Below are 27,750 nucleotides of genomic sequence, written 5' to 3'. Positions count from 1 at the left end.
TGTGTATCCCTCTGAAAAACCAAATTGAGGAAGGACAAAACACATTTTAGTCAGTTTGTTAAGTGAAATCAGTTTAGAAGACTACATGTCACACCAGTTAAAATGAAGATATTCTCATACTAAATACACTGCATTAAAAAAAAAAAAATCCTTGACATTCCATCACTTAGGCTCATGGAAACAAATGTGCAACAAGAAATATTAGGTAAAGAAATAGAGCTTTCCCTCTCTAAAATGTTGCTATACATTTTTTGTTATGTAGCTTGCCTTTGAAAACAATTAAGTATGACTAATATTTTCAAAACAGATGTACTTCAGGCCTGTTCCAACAGAAACCCTTCTACTGACTTCCATTGCATGACTTCACTTTTAAAAATTAAAAAAAAAGCGGCAGGCAATTTTGAAAAAATTATCTTTCTTCTTTTCACGCAAAGCACAGAGCTTACCAGTGAAATTTCCACCTATTACATATGGAATGACACCACCTGGCCATATTCTTTCTGTTCGTGATGTAGCAGCTCTGGGAAATCGGTTTTTCTCATTTTTCCCTGAGAATTTTACAGTAGTTCTTCCTTTAGATGTATTATTTTGCTCAAAACCTGCAATGATAATTAAAACACTGAATGAGATCACACACACATGAAAAAGGAGAGCAATTCTTTTCTAGCAGGTCAAACTCAGATTTCTTTATACCCTTTCAATGCAGGACATGGCTGTTACATGACAGTCTGTTATTACATAGTTTTCTAAGAAAGACATGAAGTCTGAATCTTCATACTTTTGGAATATATCTAGAGTAACAATCTTGCACATATGTTTATCAACTGGAATGTGCATTGCGTAAGTGCAACTAAATTTCCTCATTTAATAAAAATATTTAAGAAATCACACTCCCTGTGGCTTTGGTGGTGTTTCATGCATTTAATTTTCTCTGGATTTTGTTTTGGTCTGGTTTTTTTTCAAATAAATGAGGATTTTTCCAGCAAAGAATGTCAGAGTTTGGACAGACTCAAACTAATCAAGACATTCACTATCCCTTTCATTTTTATAGTATGATCTGGAAAAAGCAAGTGCAATGACCATCTTTAAAGTGCTGGACAGTAAGAAATCATACATTTTTCATCAACTAACATTTGGAACCCCATGGGTAGGTTTTACTCATGGCTGGAATTTCTTTACAAGAGAAAAAAGTGTCAACGATTTTCAGGGATACTACCACCATTCATCCCATTACAGGCAAATCTTTCTAAATCAGCTGAAACTTACTGTGAGAACAGAAAAGGAAAAGGGGTGTTAGACAAGGACTTGGACACCAGAACAGCTGAACCATTTGTAAGCTGCTTTGTAGATCTGGCCAGTTGATCCAAATGGATCCCTCGAAAAGTGGTTAACAAACCCTGCTCAGTGCAGTTGAAGCCTTTTTTCCTATTCCTGGTGGAAGATTACATTTTCCCTCTGTGAGAATCCCCTGTGGTACCAGCTGCACTTGACTGTTAATGACCATGTCAGAACTGGGGAGGATTCCAGGGCAGAGTCATGGTAAGGAATGTCGGCATTGCCCCAAGGCTGAGAGAGCAGCAATAGGAAGACAGGGAAGAAGCTACAGCACAAGGCAGGGAGGAAGCTCTGATAACTGGGAAGAAAACCTGTCTTTGTGACAACCAACATGTAACTTGAATTACACCAGGAATTATACAGAAAATTCCAGGGTTAAAAAAAAAAAAAAAAACAAACCAAAAACCAAAACCAGGTAAAGCAAATGGCTCATCATTGTAATTAAATGAGTGTGTAAATGAGAATTACACAACAAATTACACACAAAGTGCCTACAGTATAGGCAGACTCTTTACCAAAAACTATTTTTATACTTAGCATGCAGTCATTACTGAACCACAGCACACAGTTTATTTAAATATTTTACCATTCCAAATTATTTTCATTTGTGCTTTTTAGAGGTCTAAGCAAGAAATTTATTCCAAACTGCACCCAAAAGATTACAAGAATTTATGCAATACTAAAATTTTAATTCTCCTTTAAAGAACAAAGATTATATATCAAAGCACCTCTGCAGAGGCAGTTACCATGCTCTGTTTAACCCAATGTGGTGCAATTACAATGGAGTTGCACATAATTTCCTTTTTGAAGTGAGGTTTCACACAACATTAAAGTGATGTCTTCTTGCATCAAATACCCAGTGTAAACTCAGCCAGAGTTAGGGGGAATTCCACTTCTATGTGCTGCTCAATTCAACTACATTCCTACTGACAAGAGTATGATTAATGTAAAAATATGCTTGTTCAGCACAACACACCACAAATCCTTCACAGTATGAATCATCAGAATGCCCCACCTGGAGCCAGAAAAAAGTAGGAAAGAAACTAAATTAGCAGCTTTGCAGCATAGTCTGCTTGCAGTGAAAAGACACTGTATTGACATTAGTTAAGTCCATAACTGTGAACACAGTCATAAAACAAAGAATTTTTAATATAACATTTAAAACTATGTGGTTTAGCTTTCAGATTTCATGCTGGAAGAAGAACTCTAAGAAAGAGGCAAAAAGAGCTAATCTTTTCATGGCTATTCTTGCACTAATAACTTTCTAATTTGTTTATGCCAATAGTAATACAGAAAGGATTTAAAGTGTTAAAGTACTATCATCATAATGTTCACGATACACTATCACATCAGGCAACTTGCTAATTTAAACAGTGAAAATACCAGAGCCAAATCTTCTTATCCTCTCTATAAGCTGATAGAGGGCTCCACGTTTTTTTGACATTCCATGCTCTCCAAAGCCACCTTTAAAAAGAAAAGAAAAAAAAAGAAAGGAATTTCCAAAAGTGAAAATTGTGGAATTTTACACATACAGAAACCATATTAGCCAAGAGAGGCATCCTGAAGGAAGCTTCATATCTTTGATAATTTCCATAAAAACATTTCAAGTACTCTCGACAATGCGATAAAAACACATGATTAGCTGAAAATTTTTCTAATATGCATTCCATGAATATAAGCCAACATGTCTTTGTTATTCAGGCAAGTCATGACAATTACATCATCTAATTATTATTTGGAGCTTTTTTCTTCCTGGTGACCTTGACATCCTCAGAGCCATATTGATTGACAGCTAAAAGGGTTACTCTCAAAGAAATTTCCTGAATGCATTCCATAATTTTCTCATTTCAAGGGAGGGGAAGGAGACAAAGCAAACAGCCAAAGTTTCATCAGAAAACAAACAAACAAACCAACCCAGCAAAACTTAATATGGTTGGTTTTGCCATGAAGGATTTGTTTTTCTCTGCTAGCATGCAAATAGAGCTGTCAATGTGCTTTTAAGGCCTTGAAACATCACATGCTGATGTATATGGCAGTAAGACTGGGCAGGTATAGATAAATATATGTCTGTGTAATTACAGCAGTCAATGAAAACCTAAGGTAGGAAGTAGTTTATTTTAACATTTACCATGCCATTTACAGAAATAAACCACATTTCTGGGTTTACTGCATCTGGGTCTGTTACATCCCCCCTTCACACATAAACCTTCTGCAGCTACAGGTGGCTTTTCAAACACCAGTAAACCAGAAGCAATAACACTGACTACACTACATGAGTCAGTTAAATAATTCAGAATTGTTCTGAAAGTTTTGTGATTTTAGAGGTTTGCAGTAAGCTGCATTTTACAAGTCACTACTTGTTATAGGACAAGAGAGTTTCTAAACTACTTTAACAACTGAAAAAGTAAAAAGATACAAAAAACCAGACCATTGAAACCTCCAACACCACTGAAAAGGGCTTTCCCAACTTTCTATTAAAAATTTTAATATCTACGTGGAAAATATATTTTTTACACAGACTCCTAAATTCATATTACAGATGAGAAAATTCCATATAAGGCAAGTGAGTGTGTGGCTGCTCAGTGAATAACAACGTGCCTAATTATTTGCATTATGCTGTCACATAGCTGCTGGCTCCCTTGAGAAAAATTTTCCAAATTTTTAAAAACATTTTAAATAGATGAGGTAATAGATTCCTTTCCTACAAGTTACAGGGTAACTATAACATAAAGTGCAGAGGATAGAACATTGATCATCATTAATGTAATTGTCTCTCATGTTCTCATTCATCTTATAAAATAAGGCTTATAGCTAAGCATTCCAAATAAATATTTAAAAAAATCATTATAAGCATCAACTGTCAAACATAATAGAAAAGCCCTAAAGAATCCTTTAGTTACTTAAGAGTTATACCATATTTTTAGGGGAAAAAAAACCCCAAAACACTCTTCTGTCTTATTGCAGTCTATCTATTTCATTTAGTGAAAAACCAAAGAGAAAGTCTCTCAACTAAGCTGTCTCTAAGCTGTCTAACATGCAGCCTTGCCAAACCATATAGACTAAAGAAGTTTTAATTCCTATTTGCTGCATCTTCTCATAATTCAGGCAGGATATGGAGGATACTTTTGGCAGTTTGGACTTATAAAACTATACACATAAATGTTATCAGCTTTAGTGGTTTTTTCTGTTCACAGTAATTATGCATTTTGCTTGTACAAAATGAAAAATAAAATGACAGAGCCATACACCAAGAAGCTCACAGATTATCTGACCCTACAAATCCAGGCAGATAATCCTCACGAAAAGGAGCAGTCACATAATGTGAATCACAGCCTGTGAGCATCAGGATTTTAATTAGAGTTGCAATAACAACTGTGACTCCATCACTTCCTCTTGATGGTTAACAAACAAGTGTCTAATCCTTTTACCTGATGTCACCTTTAGTCCGTGAAAATCTACAATAGAAAGTGCCCAGAAATCAAGCTTACAATTCATTGCCATTGTGTCTGTAACTAAGACTAAATTTTGTTTTCTAGATTACAGATATCTAGCATTGCTTTTATTCCTTTTCCAGTTGCTACCTAATACTAATGAGCTAGCTGGCATTTTGCTCTTTTGGAATTAGGAGAGATGAGCACACAATTCCTAGTTTACACACTAAGAATGCTGTAAATTTAGGAAAGTAAATTACATATGTGAAATGCAAAGTTGACTTCTCTAATGCTCTTTTTGGAAAGACCAAGAATGTTGAGGGTTCATGGAGAGCAGTTATGAAGTCATTAACTTAGGAGAGTTTTTCTCCAAAGTTTTTCTCTCACTGATCATCACAATTACATCGACTCTTTTTGTGCCATAAAGGTAGAAAAAACTGATGCAAATGCATTGGCAGTACTTAACAGGGTGATTCAATATCTTGAACAGGATACCATCCACAAGAAAAATCATGTGCGTGCCACAACACATGTAAGAAAGGAAAAACTAAGTATTAGAAAATTAAATATAATTTTAAAAATACTTAAAAATGTGTAATTTTGTGTGGAAATCAAAAAATAATAATAACTTTGCAGTTAAAAAGAAAAAGTAGAAAAGCAAAAAGAAGTGGGAGTCAGCAAGCCAAAGAAATCCCTTGACTGGATCCACTTTAAAGGGGAAATGACTAATGTTGTTCTACATTTTTTCAACAAAACTAGTGCCTGAGATATCTTCAAAGGCAATTAAAACTATTTGTTTGGAGGAGAGGTGAGCAGAGAGACCACTAATTCTAAGATCCAGTCCAGATCTAGATGTGAGCAAAAGTTTTTCTGTTTTGGAAAAATGAGTGGATGTAAAAGGAGATAAATTTTCAAGTTGTCATAAAAATACTTTAATCACAGCATCTACTTAAAATGAACAAAATTATTTCTAAATATATCGATATTGAATGCTTAAATTCAAAATTGCTTCTTTGGTCTGAAAATTTTTTCCACATATCAGGAATAAGTTATGGTAGCTCAGTTCAGGCATAAATAAAGCATGCTTAACAGCAAACAAATTCCAGTAATGAATTTTTACATTTTCTAATAACACTTTTTCCAGACTTTTCTCAGTAAGTTGGCTTTTTTTGTACCATAACCTGAAAGTTTACAAATTCTCAGTTATCAATTTACTAATCACAGCCTGAAAGCATAATTTTTAGACATTAGACAGACATCAATTTAGGCATGGATTATGTTTTCTCTCTTGCAAACAGACATTTACACATTAAAAAAATCTCTTTATCTATCTGTCTGAATACCCAGCTGCCTCTTTTAATCAGATTGCAGCTTCTGGTGCTAATGCATTGTATGTTAACAATAGCATAGAAATGTGTATTAAAATGTCAAATAAAAAGTTGGTTTTTTAGACAAGGCATATCGAGCAAGGATGAAGAACACATTCTAGTGTTTCCTCTAGGTCTGGGTACAGAACTGGGTGAAACAGTAAAAAAAAAAAACAAAAGGAGGGGTTGCAATGCCAGGCTTCCAATTTTGCCTCCAGGATACCACATACGTTCTCCATGGTGTGTTTGGGCTCTGCTATCAGGAACTTTCAGTGATGAAATCAAAGCTTTGTACAATTTCCTTTCCCACATGACCACCTGCAGAGCAGACTCTAATCTTCCTACCAGTTCCTGCTCCTCAATTCAACAAGACATTTTTCAACAGAAATACTGGAATAAAATTAAATGCTTTACTTCTCTTTTGCCTAATGTGAATCTACAGCTTTTGTTTAATAACTTTTCTAAGTGTAAGCTAATGTTATCCAAGACATGATACTGACTTTGCACATTTAAAACACAGAATTAACTAACAGGAAAAATAAATTAAAACAAGGTTGAAGTAGCATACCTGTGTTATGGCCAAGTCTTTCGTTGGAGTGCTGTGTAAGGTCAATCGTCCTGTCAATTTGAAAGATTTTTAAGTCTTCATCATCTAAGGCAATATCTCCCCAAAAGACAGCTTTAAATAAAAAAGAGCTCAATTTAATTAAAGAATTATTTGGACAATAAAGCCAATCTGAAGAATATAATGCCATGTTTACAACCTTTGGGAATGTTTATGACAAATATATTTATATCACACATATTTCCTTACTGATCTACATTTTTATATGGAGAAAATAAGAAAACTACCCAGTAAAAGACTAGTAACTTATTCCAGAATCTTCATCTATTTGGTTTCTTTGTACATTACCTAAAGGCAGCTACTTAAATCTGGAGTCATTCTAGTAATAATTTTTTAGTATGTAGTTTTCTCTATTTAAATACAACAAAGCAGAAAAGACCCTGAGATGTGAATATTTGAACTATGAAGTAAAATATGTACATTTCTGAGAAGACTGAACCTTTACATTTCCTAACAACTCTCTAAAAATACTAATTATTGAAGGAGTTTTTATTATGATTCAGTTGCTTTATATATTGCATTATGTTTTGCTCAGATAATTAAATCTGTTTTCTGTTAAACTGAGAAAAGAAAAACCCTTTATTTTTTATTTTCCTCTCCGTTTATTTGTATGCTTTCCTTTTATATTTAATCTCACAAAGGATGCTTTCAAATTCTTTACTTTTCAAATCTCCAATCTCTTTTTAACCTTCCTTTGGTCTTTTTGGTGTATTTCTTCTTCTCTCTTTGCTTTTTCTTGGGCTGTATTTTCTTTCAGTTTTTTTCTTTTTCACTTCTTCATAGGTAACTCATCTTCCCTAAGCTGTCTCTACAACTTAGTGGACCATGATACAATCCCACTTCCAGGAATTCGGGATCTATAACCTCAAACTTTCATTTCCACCTATTTTTGCTGAGATTTTATCCTGAGATCTCCCTGCCAATTCAAAGGTAGCATTAAAGCTGAACTCAGCAGCCATATTCTCAACTGCTGGCAATGAAGTCAACAGAGCATGTACCAATTACCAGGAGCTGAAAGTGGTTGTTTATCATCTTTATCCAAATTCTTCCTTTTCCTGTTCCTTCAGAGTCACAAAACCCCTGGATTCAATCTTGGTTTCATCTTCAACTCCTTTCCTTCTTTCCCCCATTGAGGGAGACATCAGTAACTGCTTGATTTTTTGTTACACAGCTCAACAGCAGACTTTCTTCACTTCTACCCAAATAAACCCTAGTCCCAAGTCCAGCTGTTACCAAATCAACCTCTCTAGTATTCCCTTCATTCACACTGATCCTAAACATTGCTGTTAAATGTATTCCTCTTCTCTGTTTGCTTTTTATATCACACTTTAAAGACCACTCATCAGAAAATATTCTCATCACAGCAGTTTCATGTTGCTGCAAAAGTTACCCATTTCTCAGAATATGATGCTCACATTCATTGGTGTTTAATTAAATCCACTTTAAAAAGTTTTTTACTTAAAAGATAGGTATTTTTAAATAACTCCAAGATATTGTATTGCCTCCTCCAACTTACATGATTTTTCCTGAACAAAAGGCAGCTATGAGAAATTATGTTGAATATGCTTCTAGCTTGCCCTGTAAAATACCTTTGAAACATCCCCAGATCATCTTCACAGTGCTAATAATGAAATTATTAGTGAAGTTAAAAATTAACCTTTTCAATTCAAAACACAACCAATATTTTATGTCTCCTCCAAATATTAATATTTCTACACACATCATTTTTTTACACAAGATAATGGTTCTTAGAAACCACAAGCACTTGAGGTAATTACTGAAATTGTTCAGTCTAGCACATTGTGAAACACTATCCTGCCAAGGATCACTGTTCTCATGCTCATGTTGGTCACACTGGGGACATCATTCCTCTAGCTAACCTGCTCTCACCGGGGATGGTTTTACCATCACATCCATCAAGACACAAAGCCAGTAACAGCTCAAGATGTTTGTGTCTCTTTTCCCTTAAGCTCCTAGGAAAAAAAAAAATCTCAAATTATCAGGGTTTTGAACAGTGAAAGAAAAAAGTCAGTAGGCTCCATCTGCTTGAGCTAAACATTATTTACTTTTATAAACATCTTCTGGAGTTCTCTCTTGAATGCCATTCATAATGGGGACCTCTGTATAAGCACATGAACAGATTGCAAACTTGAATAATCAGAACAAAGTTGTAAAAGGAAGAAACTATTAACATTTCTGTCTGTAGAGACACGAGGTGCCCCAGCAGAAGCCACACAGACTGCCCACACCAAAATCAATGAAGTGTTAAAGCTTAGTAGCAAGGCCATTTTCCTTTCCTGGTGATATTGAGAGTTAACAAAAGGAAGATTCAAAATTAACAGCGGATGATGCAAAAGACAGCCCACTGACAGAAATGCATTAGCAGAAATCACTGGTTTCTGTGTGTAATACTGATGTATAAATAGGAAAACACAAGGCAAATCAAACTTCCTACTAACAATAAAGTAGAAAAAAAAAAGGAAAATATCTGCCCTAGTCCTGGTGATGCATCTTTATCACTTTTACCACTTCACTGTGGAAACATTCACTCAAAGATGAAAATACCAAGAGAAATACTAATTCCTTTGAATTTGTCTGACATAAAAGTATCAAATTTTTGGGTATTTAGGTAAAACATACCATAGTGTTCAGGCAGTGTGGAGCAACTTTGTTGCCTTAGACATGAAATTTTTGTTAAACACCTGGAGCATTAGCTAGGTTTTGATTAGCAACCAAGGACCAGGTTGAGTTTACCAATAATATAACCACAGTAATTTAATAATAAGTCCTAATACAAGTGTCACGTAACCATAAACAAGTAAAGTATGTGACCAATAGCAGCCACATTCTCTGACATACTAAAGAAATATGAGTAACCACTAACATCAGAAATAGATAAGATTATTTAATTAAAATACAATGGGAAATTTGGAACTTTCTTCAGCCCACTAGCTCATTTTACTCAAGGGAATTCTGTTTTGCAGAAGACAATAAACATGCCAAAACACAGCAACCTTGATAAAATGATCTCATTTGACTTTAGAAACAGCCTAATAAGTGTCACTTTATTTCTACTGAACTAAACCTCTGATCATCTGAATTAATTTTACTTTACCTAGCAAAAGAAACAACAGTTGACTGGATGTTCTTTAATTTCAATGCAGTCCAAGCAATCAGCAACTGAGACAAAAAGGGAGGTGATAACTGATTTTTAAAATTTCACCTGTTTTTCCAATTAAAGGTCTGCACTGGATATTCTGCCCTTAATTCTGCCCTTCAAAGCCAAAATCACAACCCTGACAGAATTATCAAAAAAGTTTAAAAATTATCCCCCAAACCTATTAAAAGTATCCTTTAATTTTTGGGAATGCCAGTTAAAGTGTCAAAATACTTTGTAACAAGAGAAGACCGTAGTTTTATCTCCTGCCTTAAAGCTTTTATGGCCTGAAACCATCTGAAGAAGTCACTTGGTATACTTCATCATGTCACAAACCAATGTTAACGTTACCGAAAGCAAGCAGAGGATTGTTTGGGTATGCAAGGCATGATGTTAAAGGCTTTGCTAAGAGCACGTTAGGATTAAGAGCTTTAGTAGCTCCCTCCAAGGAACTTCTGACAGACTTGATCAGTTCAGCTGTTCACTCATTTTTCACATGTATTTAAGTCATTTGTTTCATCTGGAAAATTAACAAGAAACTGATAATCAATTGACTAGGCAAGGAAACAAGACTGAAACAAATGGATAGAAAAACTTAAAAAGTGATCCAAACAGAACTTAATGTACCTCTACTGTGTCATACTATCTATTTCTTCAGTGATCACAAAAACTTGATATTACAGATGGCTTTTTTGTTTCTTTTGAAAATGGAAGACTGCCAATGAACTTAAGAAATATCTGTTGTATATCTGAGACAGTATTAATTGCAGAGAAAAAGTAATTCAAATAGCTTTTATTATATAAAGGTTCTTAAGAAAAAAGAAAATGGACCTTTTTGTCCAGTATTTGATAGAGACAATACGCTATCACACCAGATTTCACGCCAGGTAGTTTTTGTTTTCTCTTTTCATATGTTTTATATGGCCCCACCATGATGCACTTAAACAAATCCAACAGAGAGAATACACACAGCTGATTCTGAAAGGTGGACAAAACCTGGTTATGCAGTAAAGGCATGTTTTTGTGTAACAGTCGAGAAGGATTTTTGTAGAGCTGTTAAAATAGAGAAGACACTTAACCAGCAGATGCAGTTCTGCTTTCACACAACTCAAAAGCTCCCAGTTAAACAGCACCTTCAAAAAGGTCTAAAAAAAAAAAACCAAAACACTGCCACGAAGGCAGACAAGTTTGCAACCTGTAGCCAATTAGCTCACCAGCACAAAACAAACAGGAAAATAAGTAGGATGTATAATTTTCAAATAAGAGAGTTGAACTATTTTATCTTTATAGATATACACACATGGTATGAGTCAATGAGCATATACAATGTCAATAAAAACATCTTTCACAACTTTCAAGATGTCTGGAAGAAAGAAATTATTTGCTAAATACCATAGGGCTGCAATATGTAGTAGGATGGCTTATTCTAGGATTTGAAATACCAATTAACATGTAAGTCTGCAAAAAATAGACAGGAGTATATTCTTATTATTGGAATAACAGAATTATCTACTTTAAGCTTCCTCACAATTCCTCCTACAATTTTGCTTTTTAAAACTCAAATCATAAGCAGCCATTTTTTAATAAAATATATTCCTGCTAGCATTCATACCAATATTGACAACAACATAAAATGCAAGTAGGCTGGGATTGCTGGTGTTTGTCCCTACAGCACAGCAGCACAGCCCAAGAAAACCAACTTGACCATGGGGTAGGTTGGGACCACTCAGCTACCCCTCAGAGACCAACACCACTCCAAGACCATTCCCAGGGCCTGATTTGGTCTGATGACTCCTCAGAGAAACATGTTCAACTGAGACCTTCCCAAACTGAGACGTAAACTGAGATGCAAACTGTGATCTTGTCCTGTTAGTAGACACAGAATTTTGACAGAGGGATTACTCCTGTACTGAGAAGATACCAATGAAAGGATTCAGGCAATACTAGAAGACATTTCAAAAGCAAAGCCTCATATTTTGGTATGCTACTGGGAGGGCAAAGCACATACAGCTTCATCCCCTTTGCAGAAGCTGCCAAGAATGGACAACAAAAAATATTAAGTAAATAGAAAACTGCAAGGCATAACAAGGAAATCTGAAGAGCTCCTTTAACATCCTTAAAGGTGATATGCCCAACACAAAGCAAAGCCTGCCCAGTAATTCATGCAGTAGGAGGTGTCAGAAAGTGTGCTGGACAGCTTCAGGGCAGATATTCATCTAAATCCACATGCACAGCAGTTCCAATTAGCAGACTCTTCTATAGCTGAGTCATTGAGCACTTCCCTGTAACAACACAGCTACGAGCACTATGCTATCTTGGTGAGTCACTCTATTCCATACAATCCGTTCACAACTTATATAACTGCCTCTAAATCTGAACAGAAAATGGAAAGATTAAAGCTAAGTAAATAAAGACAATTTTACCTCATTACAAGGACAGCAACATACACTACTGTAACTAACCTTATTCTCTATTACCATTGTCTTCAAATTATTTCAGTCTTTCTAAGATTTTCAGGTGCAATACACTTCTTTTTAGAAATTATCAAACTGAGAACAAGACAGGGCAAATAAACAGCAAAAGATCTTGTGTACAACCATGAGCATAACACTGCACACCATATCCTGAACTCTTTCCATCATTGTTCATCACAAGTGCTGCCTTCAGCTGTAACTGTGCAATAAATTTCTGCATTGCCATACACTGCCCACAAAACTTTCAAGCAAAAGTTAATTTAATCAAGTGTTAAATAATTACCCAAATCAATTTGCCCTTTTATTGGACAAAAGTATGTCAGAGAAGGGAAGTTAAGTGAAACTTTAACTGCATAAAATAGAAGAGCAAGGTAACCTATTTTCAAAGACACATCAAAAATTAGCTATTTCATGATTTTCAGCATGCAGCATTTGCAAATCTGCACAACTCTAAACAATTGCCATGGAAATAATAGATATATACTGAAAAAACTTACATACTTGAAAAAGCTCACATAGGCACACCTGAAAAGGGATGTAACACCTCTGACAGGCTGCTTCCATGTTTCCACATAAATGATATAAAATAGCAAGTTCATCAACACTCATACCAATTTTTTTTTTCAAACTCACAATCAGAAAACAATTTTCCCTAAGCAATGTATCATTTCCACTTCTATCAGAAAACAAAGTAATGATGACTGAATACTTTAAACATCTCCAGACTGTACACCAGTAGGAAATTCATTCCTCCATACTTCTGAATGTGGCATCCCTTGACAACAGCTCACACGGACACACAAAGCTATCCAGAAATCAGCTAGCTTGTATGTGGTAGTGATGTGGCCTTAGAAGAACAAATTGTAATGCAATTTACTAGAAACTTTTATGACTCTATTTCCATGTTGACAGCATTATCTGCAACTCACCAATGTCTCACATCATCCACCCCTAGAAATCCTCCCAGCATTCCCCACACACAACACTTTGGGCTTCCTTCCTTCGACCATGTGTTCAGATTTATAGGTAAAATGTTGGCAAGGCAACATCCCTACTGGGATATTCAGGTACAATATACTTTTCTCAGAAATCATTGAAACAAGACAGGGCAACTCACAGGGAACCAACTCCTTATTGCTGCTCCCATGTTTCACTTAGGGAGCCCCATCTGAGGTGTGCTGCTTTTCACTACAGCCACTCCACACTATTTCCAGGAAGTGACTACCAAACTGACCCGACTAGGACAGAAAAATAACCAGGTAGGACCTGACTGGGGACACAGAAACATCTGTAGAGCCAAAGGCAGGAGAAGAGAAATAATTGCTGGAAAGCCATCCACCATCCCACAGAGTCAGCTCGTTCCAGACAGCCCTTCCAGGAGCACAGCAGTCACATCACAGGCCACACTGGGAGTGGCACTGGGGCATGCCATGCTTTTTCAAAGCAGGAAACACCTCATATAAAGCAATACTCGTGAGGAAAATGGAATAGCTGCGACATCCTTTATCTGAGTAGAACCTTCACTGACCAAAAGAGACACTTGTAGAGCTTGATCTTTTTGAAAGGGGGCACTAAATTCCTAAATATGGCACAGATAAACCTCAATTTACAAATATCCATTTACTCTGAGCTAATTCCAGTTTTTATTTTGTTCTTAATTTAAAAATAGTGATTTTTTTCAATTCCATTTTTCTTCTGCTTTGTTTTTTAGTGACAATTTTCATATTTCTTTAAAATCAGTAAAATAAAAATAAAAACTTCAAAAAAGCAAAGACAATTCTGACAGAAGTTGCAACCTTGGGTAAAAGCACAAGCCTTACTCCTAAACTTACTGCAGTGTGTTTTGAGGACAGTGTGTTTTGCTCCTCAATATTGCAACAGCTACTCTGTGAAAGGTTTTGTTCTTGGTTAAGCTGCTCAACCTGGCAAGTTTCTTGCCTTTCAGTAACTATTTTCTTTTTTTGTGTGAGACCATCATCAACACCACACATGCTCTGTAGCTGGTAAAATTGATTGCTCATATAATGGGTTAACCACTGAACTGAGGGCAGAGGAGACTGCTCAGAAAACAGCAAAGGTGCCTGCACACTGTTGGTGAAACAAGCAGCTACACAGAGAACTTCTCTTTGCCACTCATAACTGCCTCAGGCCAGGTATTGGCAAAACAATGCTACAGAGAAATCATCTCAAGGAGACCCACTTATCCATCCTACTATTAATATGTCTTACTACAATTTTCTACTATTTCAAGTTTTTAGTACGCAGAAACAGAAGCTTAAGAAAAAATAAAACGAAACACGAGGCTTTCTTCAGAGCAATGAACCACTGTGAAAGGAAAGCCACAGCAAGAAACCCGTGACTCTTGGGAAGATCCATGAGTGCCAAAAATATAGGGCAATCACAGATAATGTTGGTTACCACAGCAAATGCTGAACTGCTTTATGTGAAACCACATGCAAGAAAAACCATCATTTCCTGGCCCTGTTACTCCTTCTGCCACTGAACAGCAGAGTGGAGAAGACAATTCTCCATCTTCCTGGGAAAGTTGCTCATCACCCCTAGCAGAAACCATTGCAGCAGTATTAGCTGGACTTCAGTTTAGGGAGAACTGACTGAGACTTCTGGCACAGGAAAAGAAGCTGACAGGTCATGAAGGCTTTTTTGCTGTTCCCAGACACCTGCAAATACTGACTTCTGCTATAGCTAGCTTTATTAAGGAGGTCAGAAAAATTCACCAGGGGACAAATTCAGATCAATATTACTACAACAGTCATAATTACCCCAGATAGTCCTGTGCGACCACTATGATGCTATAATATTCACCTTCATTTTACTCTGAAACTCCATTACCCTGGATGACCTTTGGGTCAAGATCTCCAAAATCAATTATATGGCTACACTTTCTTATAATTAAAAAAAAAAAAAAAGACTCCATGAGGCAAAATAGTGAAATCTTTTTTAAAAATATTGAAAACCCAGACATTTAAGACTGGAAAGGAAAAACTCTAATTTCTTCTGAAATTAAGAACAGATTTTAATGATTTTAATTATTTCAGTTACTTAGAGAATAGGGAAATGGATAACTTCAGAAATAAGCCACACACAGATGACTGGAGAAAAATCCTTGTTGTAAAGAAAGTTGTCAGTCTGAATGTGCCACCTACATGGAACAGCTGTTAGGGCTGAGACAGACACAGCAGCTGCACAAGGCCTCCCCAAAGATGCAAGTCTTAGACATTTTCATTCAAACACCAAGAAAATAGAATATCAGCACCAAACCAAGTGAATTACAAGCTAACAGATAATGCATGGCACAAGTCAAAAGATTAGTTTAAGTAGCTAAAAAGATAGAGGTAAAATCTTTTATATGCTTTTCCAACTTGCAGACTTAGAAAAAAGGTAACTTCCAAACCATTCCATGGAATTGAGGTATTATTGAATTGTAAGGATTTCAGAGAATAAAATCCCTTTCAAAGATGAAGAACAAAATTAAGAAAAGATTTATACAGAAATAGACTACTGCTGGTATGTGGCACATCAGATTTGATCTCAACTTCAATTTAACATCCCAGCATTTCAGTGACAGTAAGTCACAAAATTAAGTAAAAAAATTATTATTTCTGATAAGATGAAGAATTATATTTATAAACACTACAGGAGAGTAGTAGTTTCCTGGTCATACACCTTTGTAAGCATATTTCCCTGGGTGCTGTCATCTTCCACAACACCCAGGCAAGTCAGATATGAATGGCTCCCCCTGAAAGAATCCTGGTACAAGGACAGCACACTCATGGCCAAAGACAGCAGAGCATAAGCACTGCACAGCAGCTCTGAGGGGGAAGCAGCAGCAGCAATCTGGGGAGAGGAATCATAATAAAAAAATAAAAAGGAATAACTACTTAGATAAGCTATCTGGCTCTGGCAATACCAGTCTTCAAGAAATTCCACAACCATAACATCTTTCCTCTAGTGTTACAGGTTGTTACTATGGAGTAGAACAGAATAAGGAATTCAGTAATTAGGGAGAGAACTCCCCTGGTAATTTTGCTCTGCAACGACAAGAAGCCACAGCAACACTTCCTTTATAGCTTGGCATTAGAACATAAGGAGCATGTCACAATAATGTTACAATAAAGCAGCACTGATATATGTGGAAACCCTCCCCTTCTGTACCTTTTCCTCATCTATGGGAAATGAAAAAAATGTTCATTTTCTCACAGACATGAAATCCCAAGTAGGCTAAAGTAAGTAGTACCTCGAAAACAGAAAATCCTGAATAATCATTAAATGCAACCAAAGATTTATACAGAAAGCCAAATGGCACAGAAAGGAAAGTGCATATCTAAGGGATTATCTGGCATTCAGGATCAAGGTTGTCATCATACCACATGAAATAAATATTGCTCCATTTACATCATTTTATATTTAAACATGGAGAATTATTAAACTGTATCTAAATAAACCCCTATTATAGGTTTCAGAAGTGATTTTCATTATCAGCTGCAGCTTCCTGTTTCCATCATTTTAGTCATGAACCTCACTTAAGTCATTCCATCTCATATTTTAGCACATCATTCTGTGACTTGGCTCTGTGAAAAAGACAAGGAAAGAGACTAAATAGCTCTTAATGCTGCTTTTTTTGGCAGTGGTCCAGTGCTTAATACAGTCAGTTCTGGGTATTGGACCAAGGCAATTCTACATTTCTGTCTTCATATTCAGTAGCTGTCTCCTACCACATTTTTTTCCTTACCAGAGTACAAATTTTAGTCAATAAAGCTAAAAAGTTGAAGCCTGATTCCTTAACTCTGTATCATGCAATTCATGTAATCGTTTAAAACAGAAATGATGAGTCCCATGCATCACAACTATTTTCCTTGCTTGCCTCTGAATACTGTTTCCTCCCTCTCCCTCCCCCCTTTGTAATTTAAGTGGTTGGGTTTTATTTTCCCATGGAGACTCTGTACAGCTGCTGATTATTTTTTGGACACAGCAAGTAAAAGAGAAAGTGAAAAATTATCCTTAGAGTTAGTGAGGTGACAGTAAATGTACAGTGGAAAAGTATTGATGTTATCCAATGCCTAATACCAAGTTAATGTGTAGAATTTAATATTTGATACATCTGATTCTTACATAGTTTATTTTTCTGAGCAATTTTAGCCATGAGAATACTTGAGACAGAACTTATTCCATTGTTGAAGTATTTTTCCTCTTGATGGAAACAATGAAACCTCATTTCATCTTTGCACTTATTTGTTTGCTCTTGAAAAGCACTATCCAGCATAACTGTTAAAAGCTTTTTTAAATCCTTGTTTCTAACCAGTGAAGACTACTAGCTTTCTGCAAGTACTCTGCTGCAAGCCAGCAGAATCTCCGCCCCGCTCCAAAGAGAATTATGGCACTGAGTCCACACTTACTCATTTCCTAGTTTTTGGCACGGTGGCAATTCAAGTGTCATCCACAGAGCTTCAGCGGGGGAGGCAGGGGAGAGGACAATAAAAAAATGCACAACTTCAGCTTTCTCCTGTGCCTATGATTTCTTTGCAAGACTGTACTTATCCCCAGACTTGTGAGGCTGCAACCACTATTGCCGCCCCCAGGCTGCCACAAATTGATTAGGTTAAATTGTGCAAATTTGCAGTGGGATTTTCATAAGGACTTACAGTTTCCTACTTGTTTGCAGCCGATTATCAGGCTGATGCATCACAAGCAAAATAAAATAAAATCAATCCTCTGGTGAGAAACACCTGGGTCCATGAATCTAAATACAGACCATTCTGTGGTGTAAAACGGTAGCTATGTGAAGGTTCAAGAATTTCACAAATCTTAAAAGAAAGCAAACAGTTATACCTTGGTTAGGCTTTCTATTTCCATAAAGTCAGCCTCATGCTGATCCTCATTTTATAGAGCATTTTAGCTTGCATGTCAAACTGAAACACCAAAGGGCCAATTCAAATAACAGATCCCGACTTGTTCTCCGTGTCAATTATTCTTCTCTTCTTGCCTTCATTAAGTCCCTGCAGCTCCTTATGCACTGCTCACCACCAGATTTCTTGTGCTCCTCTCTAATAGCAGCCCATATGTTAGCAGGAACAGTGTCCCGGGGTCCATTTGCCATCCCACTCGCAGACACTGCTTCTCCCCTTTCAGCTACAACAGCCTTAATTGCAGCTGCTGTTTGCACGAATACAGAGAAGACAGATACTAAGTATTTCTTTTTTTTTTTAATGGAGTTGTTTCTTAATTAATAAAGATGTTACTGCCTAAATTATTCTCAGAGTATATTTTCAGATGTCTTTCAGTACAATTCAGGAGCTGAAACAAAGTGCATGAGCCAAACACGATGTTTCTAGCCAGCTCACCCTGGGCTAGCTTGGTCTGCTGGCTGGGAGGGCTGTGTCTTTTGACAGCAACACAGTGGTGACCTTAAATAACCTCTTAATATATCTCTGGAAATAGGAATTACACAAGATGCTGAAAATACTAAGCTTCTTTCAAGCTCAGAGAAAATACAAATATTTAATATAGCTAACATTCAGAGCAAATATGCCAAATTAAATATTAACCTTTTCAGAGGACTGCTGTTTAGCCTATGGCACCAAGGATCTAATATTTCAAATTTCCTTGACTATTAACATTTTAGAAATGGAGAACGGTAGTAGGTTCTTTAACTCCTAAGTGATCTTCTTTCTTTATTCTTTTATGCTTCCAAAGCAAACAGTTCAAAAATAAACATGAATATGTAGAAAACCAAGGAAAAGCACTTGACCAAGTAAAGAGCAGTCAGAAAACATGCTACTGTATCACTTACCTCTTAAGCAGACCATACATATTATTACTGTGTTTAAAAAGTATTTTCATTTAACTCTTGGACATGGTGCTGGAGACAAATCCTAAACCATCAAAAAGCATACCCCTGTAAATATTTGAGAGATTTGTGTTCCACATGTGGGAGGAAAAAAAAGCCAGGCATACAAAACATGCTTTCTTCTACGCACTATCTCTGCTCATAGGAATCCTGCTCTGTAAATCACAATCCTCCATGTCCACGTTTCTCACGTACAAACTGTGCCAGTGCACACACTTGTTGTAACTATTTCCCCAAGTTAATACAAGAGTAACTGAAAATAGACTTCCTAATAAAGAACCAAACAGAAGGATTTGCTGAGCCAGTGCTCTAGAGCAGAGCTCTTTAAGGCATTGGTCTTTGAATAATAATACAGTGTATTTTGGGACAGATAAGATTTCAGGTGAATGATCCTGGGTCACTCCCTATGTTTGGAAATGAATGCTTTAAATTTTCTGTTCATAACTGAAATATCCACAGATTGTCATTTTATAAAAACTGATCTGTTTGGAGCTCTTTTAGGAAGACAAGAGTTCAGACTGTGGATTGGGGGCATGAATACTGCTTCAGTTATTAGAGAGCCGTACTATCACAGCCCTCTTGTGAAAATCATGAGTTATTCAGTTACTAGATATTCCCAAAAACTCAGATCCCAAAAAGAAAAAAAATTTATCATAACATGACTATTACTGGAATAAATACATTCATGTGGAAAATCATCCAAATGGCATATAAAAACTAATCTATAAAAGTGTCAACTAGAAGCGCCTTCACTATTGTGAAAATGAGTGACCTGATTTATAAATTATTCTTGCACTAGTTCCTAAAGTACAGGAAAAAAATAACCATATTTAAAGATAGTCAGATTTTTAGTACAATCAATACAAATATATCACCAGAACCTCATGCTCATTTTCAACTGAAAGACTGACATATTAATCTTAGAACTAACAAATACCAAAAAAAGATATAAGGCAGAATGGGGATAGACAGGAAATTGTCATGTAATCTACAAGACAATGTTGAAAAAAAAAGAAAAAATAAAAATCCTGTGCTACATGACCTAATTGTTATTTTCATGGCAGACAAAAGAAAGAAGCATAGCTATGGGTTGTGCATATACCAAAAACTGTCTTTGTGGCACCCCAAAAGCTATTAGCTTTGATGAATGTGTTAGAAAATCATGAATGCACAAGGGACACTTCAGAGAGCAGTAAATGACCTAACACAAAGGTTGAGAACAGAAGACATCTTCATGTGCTAAAATTACTTCATTTGTTTTCATAAAACATGGGAGGAACATCTGTCAGGACAGGAAAGCATTCTGGAGCAACTTCAGGCATCAGAGCTGAAATTGGCAGAAGGGATTTGGGGGTTGGATTTTTTTTCTGAATGCTCGTTTGGCTTTGACAAAGGGCACTTCACATTTCTGTGACCTAGAGAAAGTGAGCTAGAACCTTAGAGCTCACGACTGCTGAGAAAAGATTGCAAGGTTCCTAGAAATCTTGAGAAAATACAGTCAGTTAAAGATCTATCGATTATGGATTTCAGGAGATTAAAAGAAAACTTAACAAATGCATATCAGTGCTACTCCACCTGCAACAGTTCAGTCCATTTGGAAGAAAACACCAAAAAGCTTCCGAGTTTCCAAAACCAATACTTCTATTCCCAGTCCTATGCCTGAGTGACTTGATTGATCCCACCTATTTTTGTCAGTCTGTGATATCTCAAGAGGCATTTTTTGGATTTGCACTGAAATAAGTTATCTTGATAAAATGAGACAAACACCTCAAGGAAATAATGCACTCTGCTAACTCCACAGATCTTTCAGTACTAACAAAAACCTGAAAGGCAAAATGCAACAGATATTGCTGGTTCCCCACCCTGTGCTGCACAAAGAGCTGTGCTAACTACCCCTGAGCTGATGGGGACAACCAGCCTGTCCCCCACCTGGCAGGTGTTGCGCAGCATCTCTCCTGCAGCACTGCACTGATGCTCTCTACAGAGCACCCACAGCCCCCAGCCTGAGCAAAGCTTCATGTGCCACCACAGAAACATCATCTGCCTGACTATTGTCACTAGATCAACAAATATGGTATTTTCAATTTGGAATCGAATGTTAGTGCCAGCATGGGAGTATGAAAATAACTTTTCTTTCTAATGATTACACTGTTTTCCATTAGGTACATGGATTTTTCCCATTCTCCTTGTTTCAGAAATAGAACTAAAATCAAAGTCACTGTTTTTGGTTAGTCTGTCTTATTGGAATTTTCTTTTATTTAAATTGCAAAATAGAAACAATGAAATTACAAAACACAATAACCTAGGTCATGAACAATATACCTTTTATTTTCGTTTTCATGTCACTTTCAGTTTCTCTGAATAATAGTCCAAAATAAAAGTTCAGCCATACATTCACTCAAAATTTTCATGGAATACCCAGGAGTTCACTGTTTTTACAATGCAGTACTTAGCAATACAATAAAAAGATTTGACTTTGAAGTTCTGTTAACATTAATATGCAGCTGGTTGAGCTACTAAATTCAGATCCCTGCTGGCACACCAACTTTATTGCATGAAGCTTCCCATAACTTATCAAGAACCACTTTGAAAACAGTATATTTCTTTCCCTGTTCCTACTGAAAAATTTTCCTGTGAGTCTTTCAATTTGAAGCGGACCTTTCTTACTTGGCTTTAGACCTATTTTTTGAAAAATAGATTTGGTTAGCACTACCACTCAATTTTCATAAACCAATACCACTATTACAAATGTAGAGACCATTCCTACCATAAGAGTTTAAAATACATCAAGCCAGAGAGTAAAATTTTGTGACAGTATCACTGGAATTCCTACCATGCAATAAAATTCTGTATGAACATTTAACTGATAACATCCTTCAATAATAATAATAATAATAATAATAATCATTATCTTATGTTATAATAATGATAACAATAATAACAGTAATAACAATAACAATATATTAGGATTGAAGTCTTACTGTACAGCAAGATACAGATAGCTTAAAATTACTTGCAAATTAATGAAGATAAGTGGACTTTTAGAGAAAGGCATGATGCCAGCTGGAGTCAACTTATCAGAAAAACTTTACACTCAAAGATAAAAATAATTACTCTAATACTTCTAAATCTCTAGCTGAATAAAACAGAGAGGGATGACCTAACTATGTCTCTAATTTGGAAGCTATATCACACTTTTATGTCAGAAACTACATGTTTCTTCTATACACAAGTGAAGTTGTTATCTTCATATTACAACCATTAGTTAGAATCATTAAAATGGCCTTTGGATAAAAGAAGGCACAATTATGTACAAAGAATTATCATTCATCTGCATCTATTTTCTTGCAAGTCATCTCTCTGCTTAAAGCTATACAACTATTTTTCAACTAGAAAAAATAGAGAAACATTTATGAAAAAAGTCAGCATTTAGCATGGGGCTACATTAGCTGTATACAATGAGAGAGACAAGTCCTAAATGCAGAGTGACCTGGACTTCTTGCTAAACTGAAACCACAACTGTCCAAACCAAGAGTTCACAGCTAACTCAGGTGCATTTTAAAAAAACTCATGCACTCAGAACAGGGTGCATGTACCTGTGAAGAATGTAGATCACATAATAGGAAGCAGATGTATCCTAGAAAACAGAAATTCCCCAAAAGGTTGTGAGTTTGCATGACATACAGCCTGAAAATCAACAGTTTGGTTCAACAGCAGCCAAGAAGCAGAGCATGCCTTGACTGACAACTGAGAGGCCACCCTTTCACTGTTCATACCTCTGTCCACCTCATCAGAGAAATATTAGGCACGTGGATCAAACAAAACCTGCCTGATATCTTATCAAGTTGGCAAGCAATGGAAAACAACAAGGGAGAGAGCTGGGGAAAAGGCCAGGGCTCACTCGGGATGAAGTTGGACAGAAACAAGAGAAATTGCTAATGACCCACTCACCAATACATGGCATTAGCAGAATGGTGATCCACCAGGCAAACACCATTTTCAGGGCAGCACTGTGGCCCCAGAAGTGCAAGCTATTTGAACAGACAAATGGTACAAAAGAACCAGAAGAAAGTAGATATTTCACCAGGCAAACAAACTTAGCAGGCCATTGGCAGAACAGTTAGTTCAGCTTTCGTGTATGCTCTCTCAAGAACACTGACAGGCTGGAACAGGTTCATATGGGATTCAGGCTAATGATTTTTCAAGGTACAATGACAGACCTGAGAAAATCACTATATATAAACATAACAGAAAAAATGTTAAATTATTTTATCACCATTAAAAAAGTAAAGAGAAGAAGCTTACTCACTGTACGACTTCTCTTAGTTCAACTGACAAACAGCAAAGAAAACAGAAATTGATAACAGGACAGATCAAACTGGACATAACACATTGCTATGGAATAAGGCATGCTGGAGCTGGGAAGGCACGTACAGTATAGCAATGATCATTAGCTTTATTAATCATTAATCATCACTCCACTTATTTTTATCTGTAGCTCATCAAGAATGAGACTTCTGGAGTATTGCACACTCCAGAAAAAAAGTGAGTTGTTAATACACCCTTTGCCACCTTAAGATAATAGAAAGCAAGGAGCTGGACAGAACTGTAGTAGGCAGTCAAAAATGTAAGTACTGGATGTGATGGTTACAATATGTGAACCATGAATTCAAAATATTCATTTTATGGTTACTGAACTCCAATCCCCGAGTATAAAGGTAAGAGAAACAACTGTCATTGCTCTACAGATCTCACAGAAGCAGAAAGCCTACCCTTGGAGGCAGGACAAAAGACACAATATCTGGAAAAGAGAATGAGAAAACAAAATCACTCTTATATGAGTTTATCAGAAGTAGTAGCCAACAAAAGTTAAGTAGTTTCTCTCACCAACATTATCAAGTTCTGGAACAGCAAATTATCTCAATTTCAAGAAAGCTGTATGTAAAACATATCTAGCATGGGCAATCAAAATAACAGAGAGCTCTAATAAGCTTCATCTCTGAAGACCATGTGGAACTTCTTTTATCTTGCAGAGGATAAATTTCACACCTTTTTTTTTATTATTATTAAGGTCAAATATACACTTTCCAGTGCTCTCAGAAAACCTGCTCTTTACTGTCCATGCCTTATAAGTAAACTTCTTGTTGCAGAATATTTTGATGTTTAACAAATTTAGAAAATGCATGCCAGCAGTCACAAAAGGCAGTTTTCATATGATGCCTTAATTGACACACACAAACTGACAGAACATTTTCCTTCTCACTGCTCAGTGAGAGGTCAGTACAAACACATTAACAAGACAGCCTGTGTTTCATGAGTTTGGCTTCTTTTGGCTGTCCTTGATCCCTGATGGTTTGCAGAAAAACTTCACCCAAAAACTTTTTAGGGCATTTGTGGCAAGCAGAGAGTGTGTGAGCATTCTACAGCTGACAACAAAAGCTGTTGCCACCAAGATGTGGCTGTGCCACTTCAGACCACTTTTGGTACCAGCTGGAGTAATTTTGTATGATATAATCAGCATGCTTCCCACCACTTTCTACCATGGATCTACAAAATACCTTAAAAACCCTATATAAATTCTGAATTGAAGAGACAGGACAAATTCCTATCATCTGGTTTGAGTTGGTTCAGATGCCTTGACAGAAATATACATTATTTTTCTGAATGGCATAGGAAATGACAGTAAAGACTCACAGTAATCTTGTGATCCTTGAGTTTAAGGTAATCACAAAAAAAACCACATATAACAAGATCTGACTTGTGGTAAAGTTATCTGAAAAGCAAAAATCTCTTGGCTATACATGATGGACAGATAAATGAACAGTTTTGATCTTGTGTTTTTCCTATCATCCTATTTGATCTAGCAAAGTCATCTGTCAGTGAAGCAAAAGCAGCTTTGAGGAATGGAATCTTTGGTATTTTCCACTGGGGCAGAACTAAACTTCTGAGGCAATTCTGTATTATGATAATCAATGAGGTGAAATTTAACATGGAGCACTGTACAAACGACATTAACAACGCACCACTGAAGAAGGTATTTACTGAAATTGCAACTCCCAGAAGCACCCTCATCTTCAGCGGAGAAATAGTAAAACAAAGCAAAAATCTCATGTCTGCACTTGGCAGGAAAAAGAGAAAGACTGAGCCTTTGGTCTGATTCATTTGAAAGAGAAGGGAGCTTAGGTTTGGAGGGAAAAAAAGAAAAGAAAATCCTTAACAGAAATTTGTGTCACCATTAAAAAAAAAAAAAAATCAGACAAAAGAGAAAATATGTTGAACAAGTTTCAAAACATAATAAATACTTAGGGATAGTAGTTACTTAGTAGTCACTGGAGAGAAATGCTTGATTTCCCACCAATAAATATCAGCTAGAGTACACTAGTGTGCAGCTATGTACACATCTTTTCCAACACTTGCATCCTACACTCCTAGCTTCTGTAACAGTCAAAAGCACACTATTATCACATGTAGGGATGCTGTGCTATTGAATATTATGATTTTGACATTCTTCAGAATAATGTAAAGGCAGTTTGCTTTCACAATAAGATGCTTTGGGGGTTTTGTTGGGTTGAGTTCTTCTCCCCCTCTGAGTACATGGAATTTCTCCCCTGCTATGGAAACATTTTGAAAATTGTCTTTGACTTGGTTTGGGACAAAATAACATTTTTTTCTACTCTTACACAGTATCTTCTGTGTGGATGTATAACAAGATTTTACTTGCAGTAAAATGTCCTAAAAAGCCGAACACTCTTGGAGATTTATAGTGAAGTATTATTCAGAGGTACCAAGGAGTTGGTTTGATGGTGTACTTCACAGTGTAGTTTCAATCTATCAGCAGATCAGAGAGTTAAAAGGAGCATATCCAGCAACCAGTTAAATGGTAACAATTTTTTAGCATTTTGTGTACTGACTTCTATTCTGTTTCTGTTATTTCTGTCCTCTCTTTAATTACAGGGAAAGATTATATCTGAAAAATGTAGCTAAAATGCAGCTGAAATACGGAAGTAAATTTAGGTATGTGTTATGCAAATACAGTAAAAAGACTAGTCCACATTAATTATGCTTTAAGGTATCAGAATAAATTTTTTTAATCTTCTACCTTTGGACTTTTTTTATGGGGTTTTTTCCCATTTTTCCACTCACCAGACAGGGTACAACCATCAAGAACAGTATTTTTTACCTCTTCCCTACAGAAGTCTTCTCAGCTGCACCTTCAGCTAGAATAAATTTAATTTTTCTCCCCTGCCCACTTGCATATTTCTGCACACAATTTCAATAAAACTAACTCTTAGTAGGAAGCATGAATGAAGAGGAGTGTGTGACATTTACAGCTAAGTGGCAGGATGCAGACTACCAGGAAAAGATAACTAAAGTCCATGGTGAGCACTTAACAAACGTAAGCCAGTTTGGCAGAGCCCGACGCTGCGCTGCAGTCGGGAAACCAGATAACAAAAGGTTGGCAATGTGCATTCTGCTCTTTAATAGAAAAGATAGTATCAGATGAGCTGACAGCCAAATATTCACATCGTGTCTTTCCTCACAATAACATGGACAGGAATACCTGGCAATACTAAAATTTAATGGTATTTTGTTTGGAAGAAAAATTAATCTGAACTGTACGCTCAGATGACCTTTCATTTAGATAAAATTGAATTTAAAAACTACTCTTTCTGAAAAGAAAGAGATAGTGTAACTCATTAAGACAATTTTCTGTAAAGATGATAAGTATCTAGCCATTGTTATACATTTCACCACTATAAAATGTAAGACTATCTCACTAGTAAAACTCATAGAGTTTTCTGCCAAAAGACCTTAAATAATGAATTCAACAGATATAACAAACAGATTATATTATAACAAACTTATATTATAAGTATAAGTATATATAAGTATATAATATAATATATTATATTATTATAACAAAATTATATTATAACAAACAGATATAACACTAAGGCTGTTTTGCAAATACAGCAGTCTTCACGGTAATGTTTCATTTTCCTTGTACCTAAACTTCACTGGAAGTGCACATTTGAAACAAACCCTTTGGAGGAGCTGAAATTCTTCCATTCCTCCCAAGATATTTCACATAAAACAATCCCTTAAAAGAAAGGTAAAATTAAAGTACTGCACTATGCTTCCTGTTTTAGGGCCTCGTATTATGATATACTTTGGTAAGGGGGAAAAACCTCTACAGCAAAAGAATCTAAATTTAAACATAATTACATGTACAGGCACTTTATTTTCTATTGTAGGATTATTTTTTAAAACAAAATAATTTGCACCACCCAGGATTGTGTCATAATATGCTTCTATTACCTATAGTTGCAAAACAGGAAAAAATTATTTTAAAGTCATTTCCTAGCTTTTGCTTTAAAAAGTGGAAAGTCAGTTTCTAGTAGGGCCAGCAATAAGGACCATGCACCCATCACTATGGGTCTCAGCCTGAAATTACAGCAGAGACTTCTGTCAGCTGAGATGCAGGAATTCAATTGG

General features: G+C 36.1%; 1 protein-coding gene across 1 annotated transcript in view; it reads right to left on the bottom strand.

Annotated features, from left to right (window-relative positions):
* TLL1 (tolloid like 1) overlaps window positions 1–27,750 on the bottom strand; it is a 125,786-nt gene that overhangs the window by 63,490 nt on the left and 34,546 nt on the right. Inside the window, exons 2-4 of the mRNA XM_059844491.1 lie at window positions 6,702–6,812; window positions 2,719–2,799; window positions 447–599 (exon numbers count right to left, since the gene is read on the bottom strand). Coding sequence (XP_059700474.1) covers window positions 447–599; window positions 2,719–2,799; window positions 6,702–6,812 — 345 coding nt within the window. The remainder of the gene's footprint in view (window positions 1–446; window positions 600–2,718; window positions 2,800–6,701; window positions 6,813–27,750) is intronic.

Source organism: Haemorhous mexicanus, chromosome 4, assembly GCF_027477595.1.
Source record: "Haemorhous mexicanus isolate bHaeMex1 chromosome 4, bHaeMex1.pri, whole genome shotgun sequence".
NCBI lineage: Eukaryota > Metazoa > Chordata > Aves > Passeriformes > Fringillidae > Haemorhous > Haemorhous mexicanus.
Note: the sequence above shows the minus strand (reverse complement) of the source record. Positions and strands in the feature narration are given on the sequence as shown.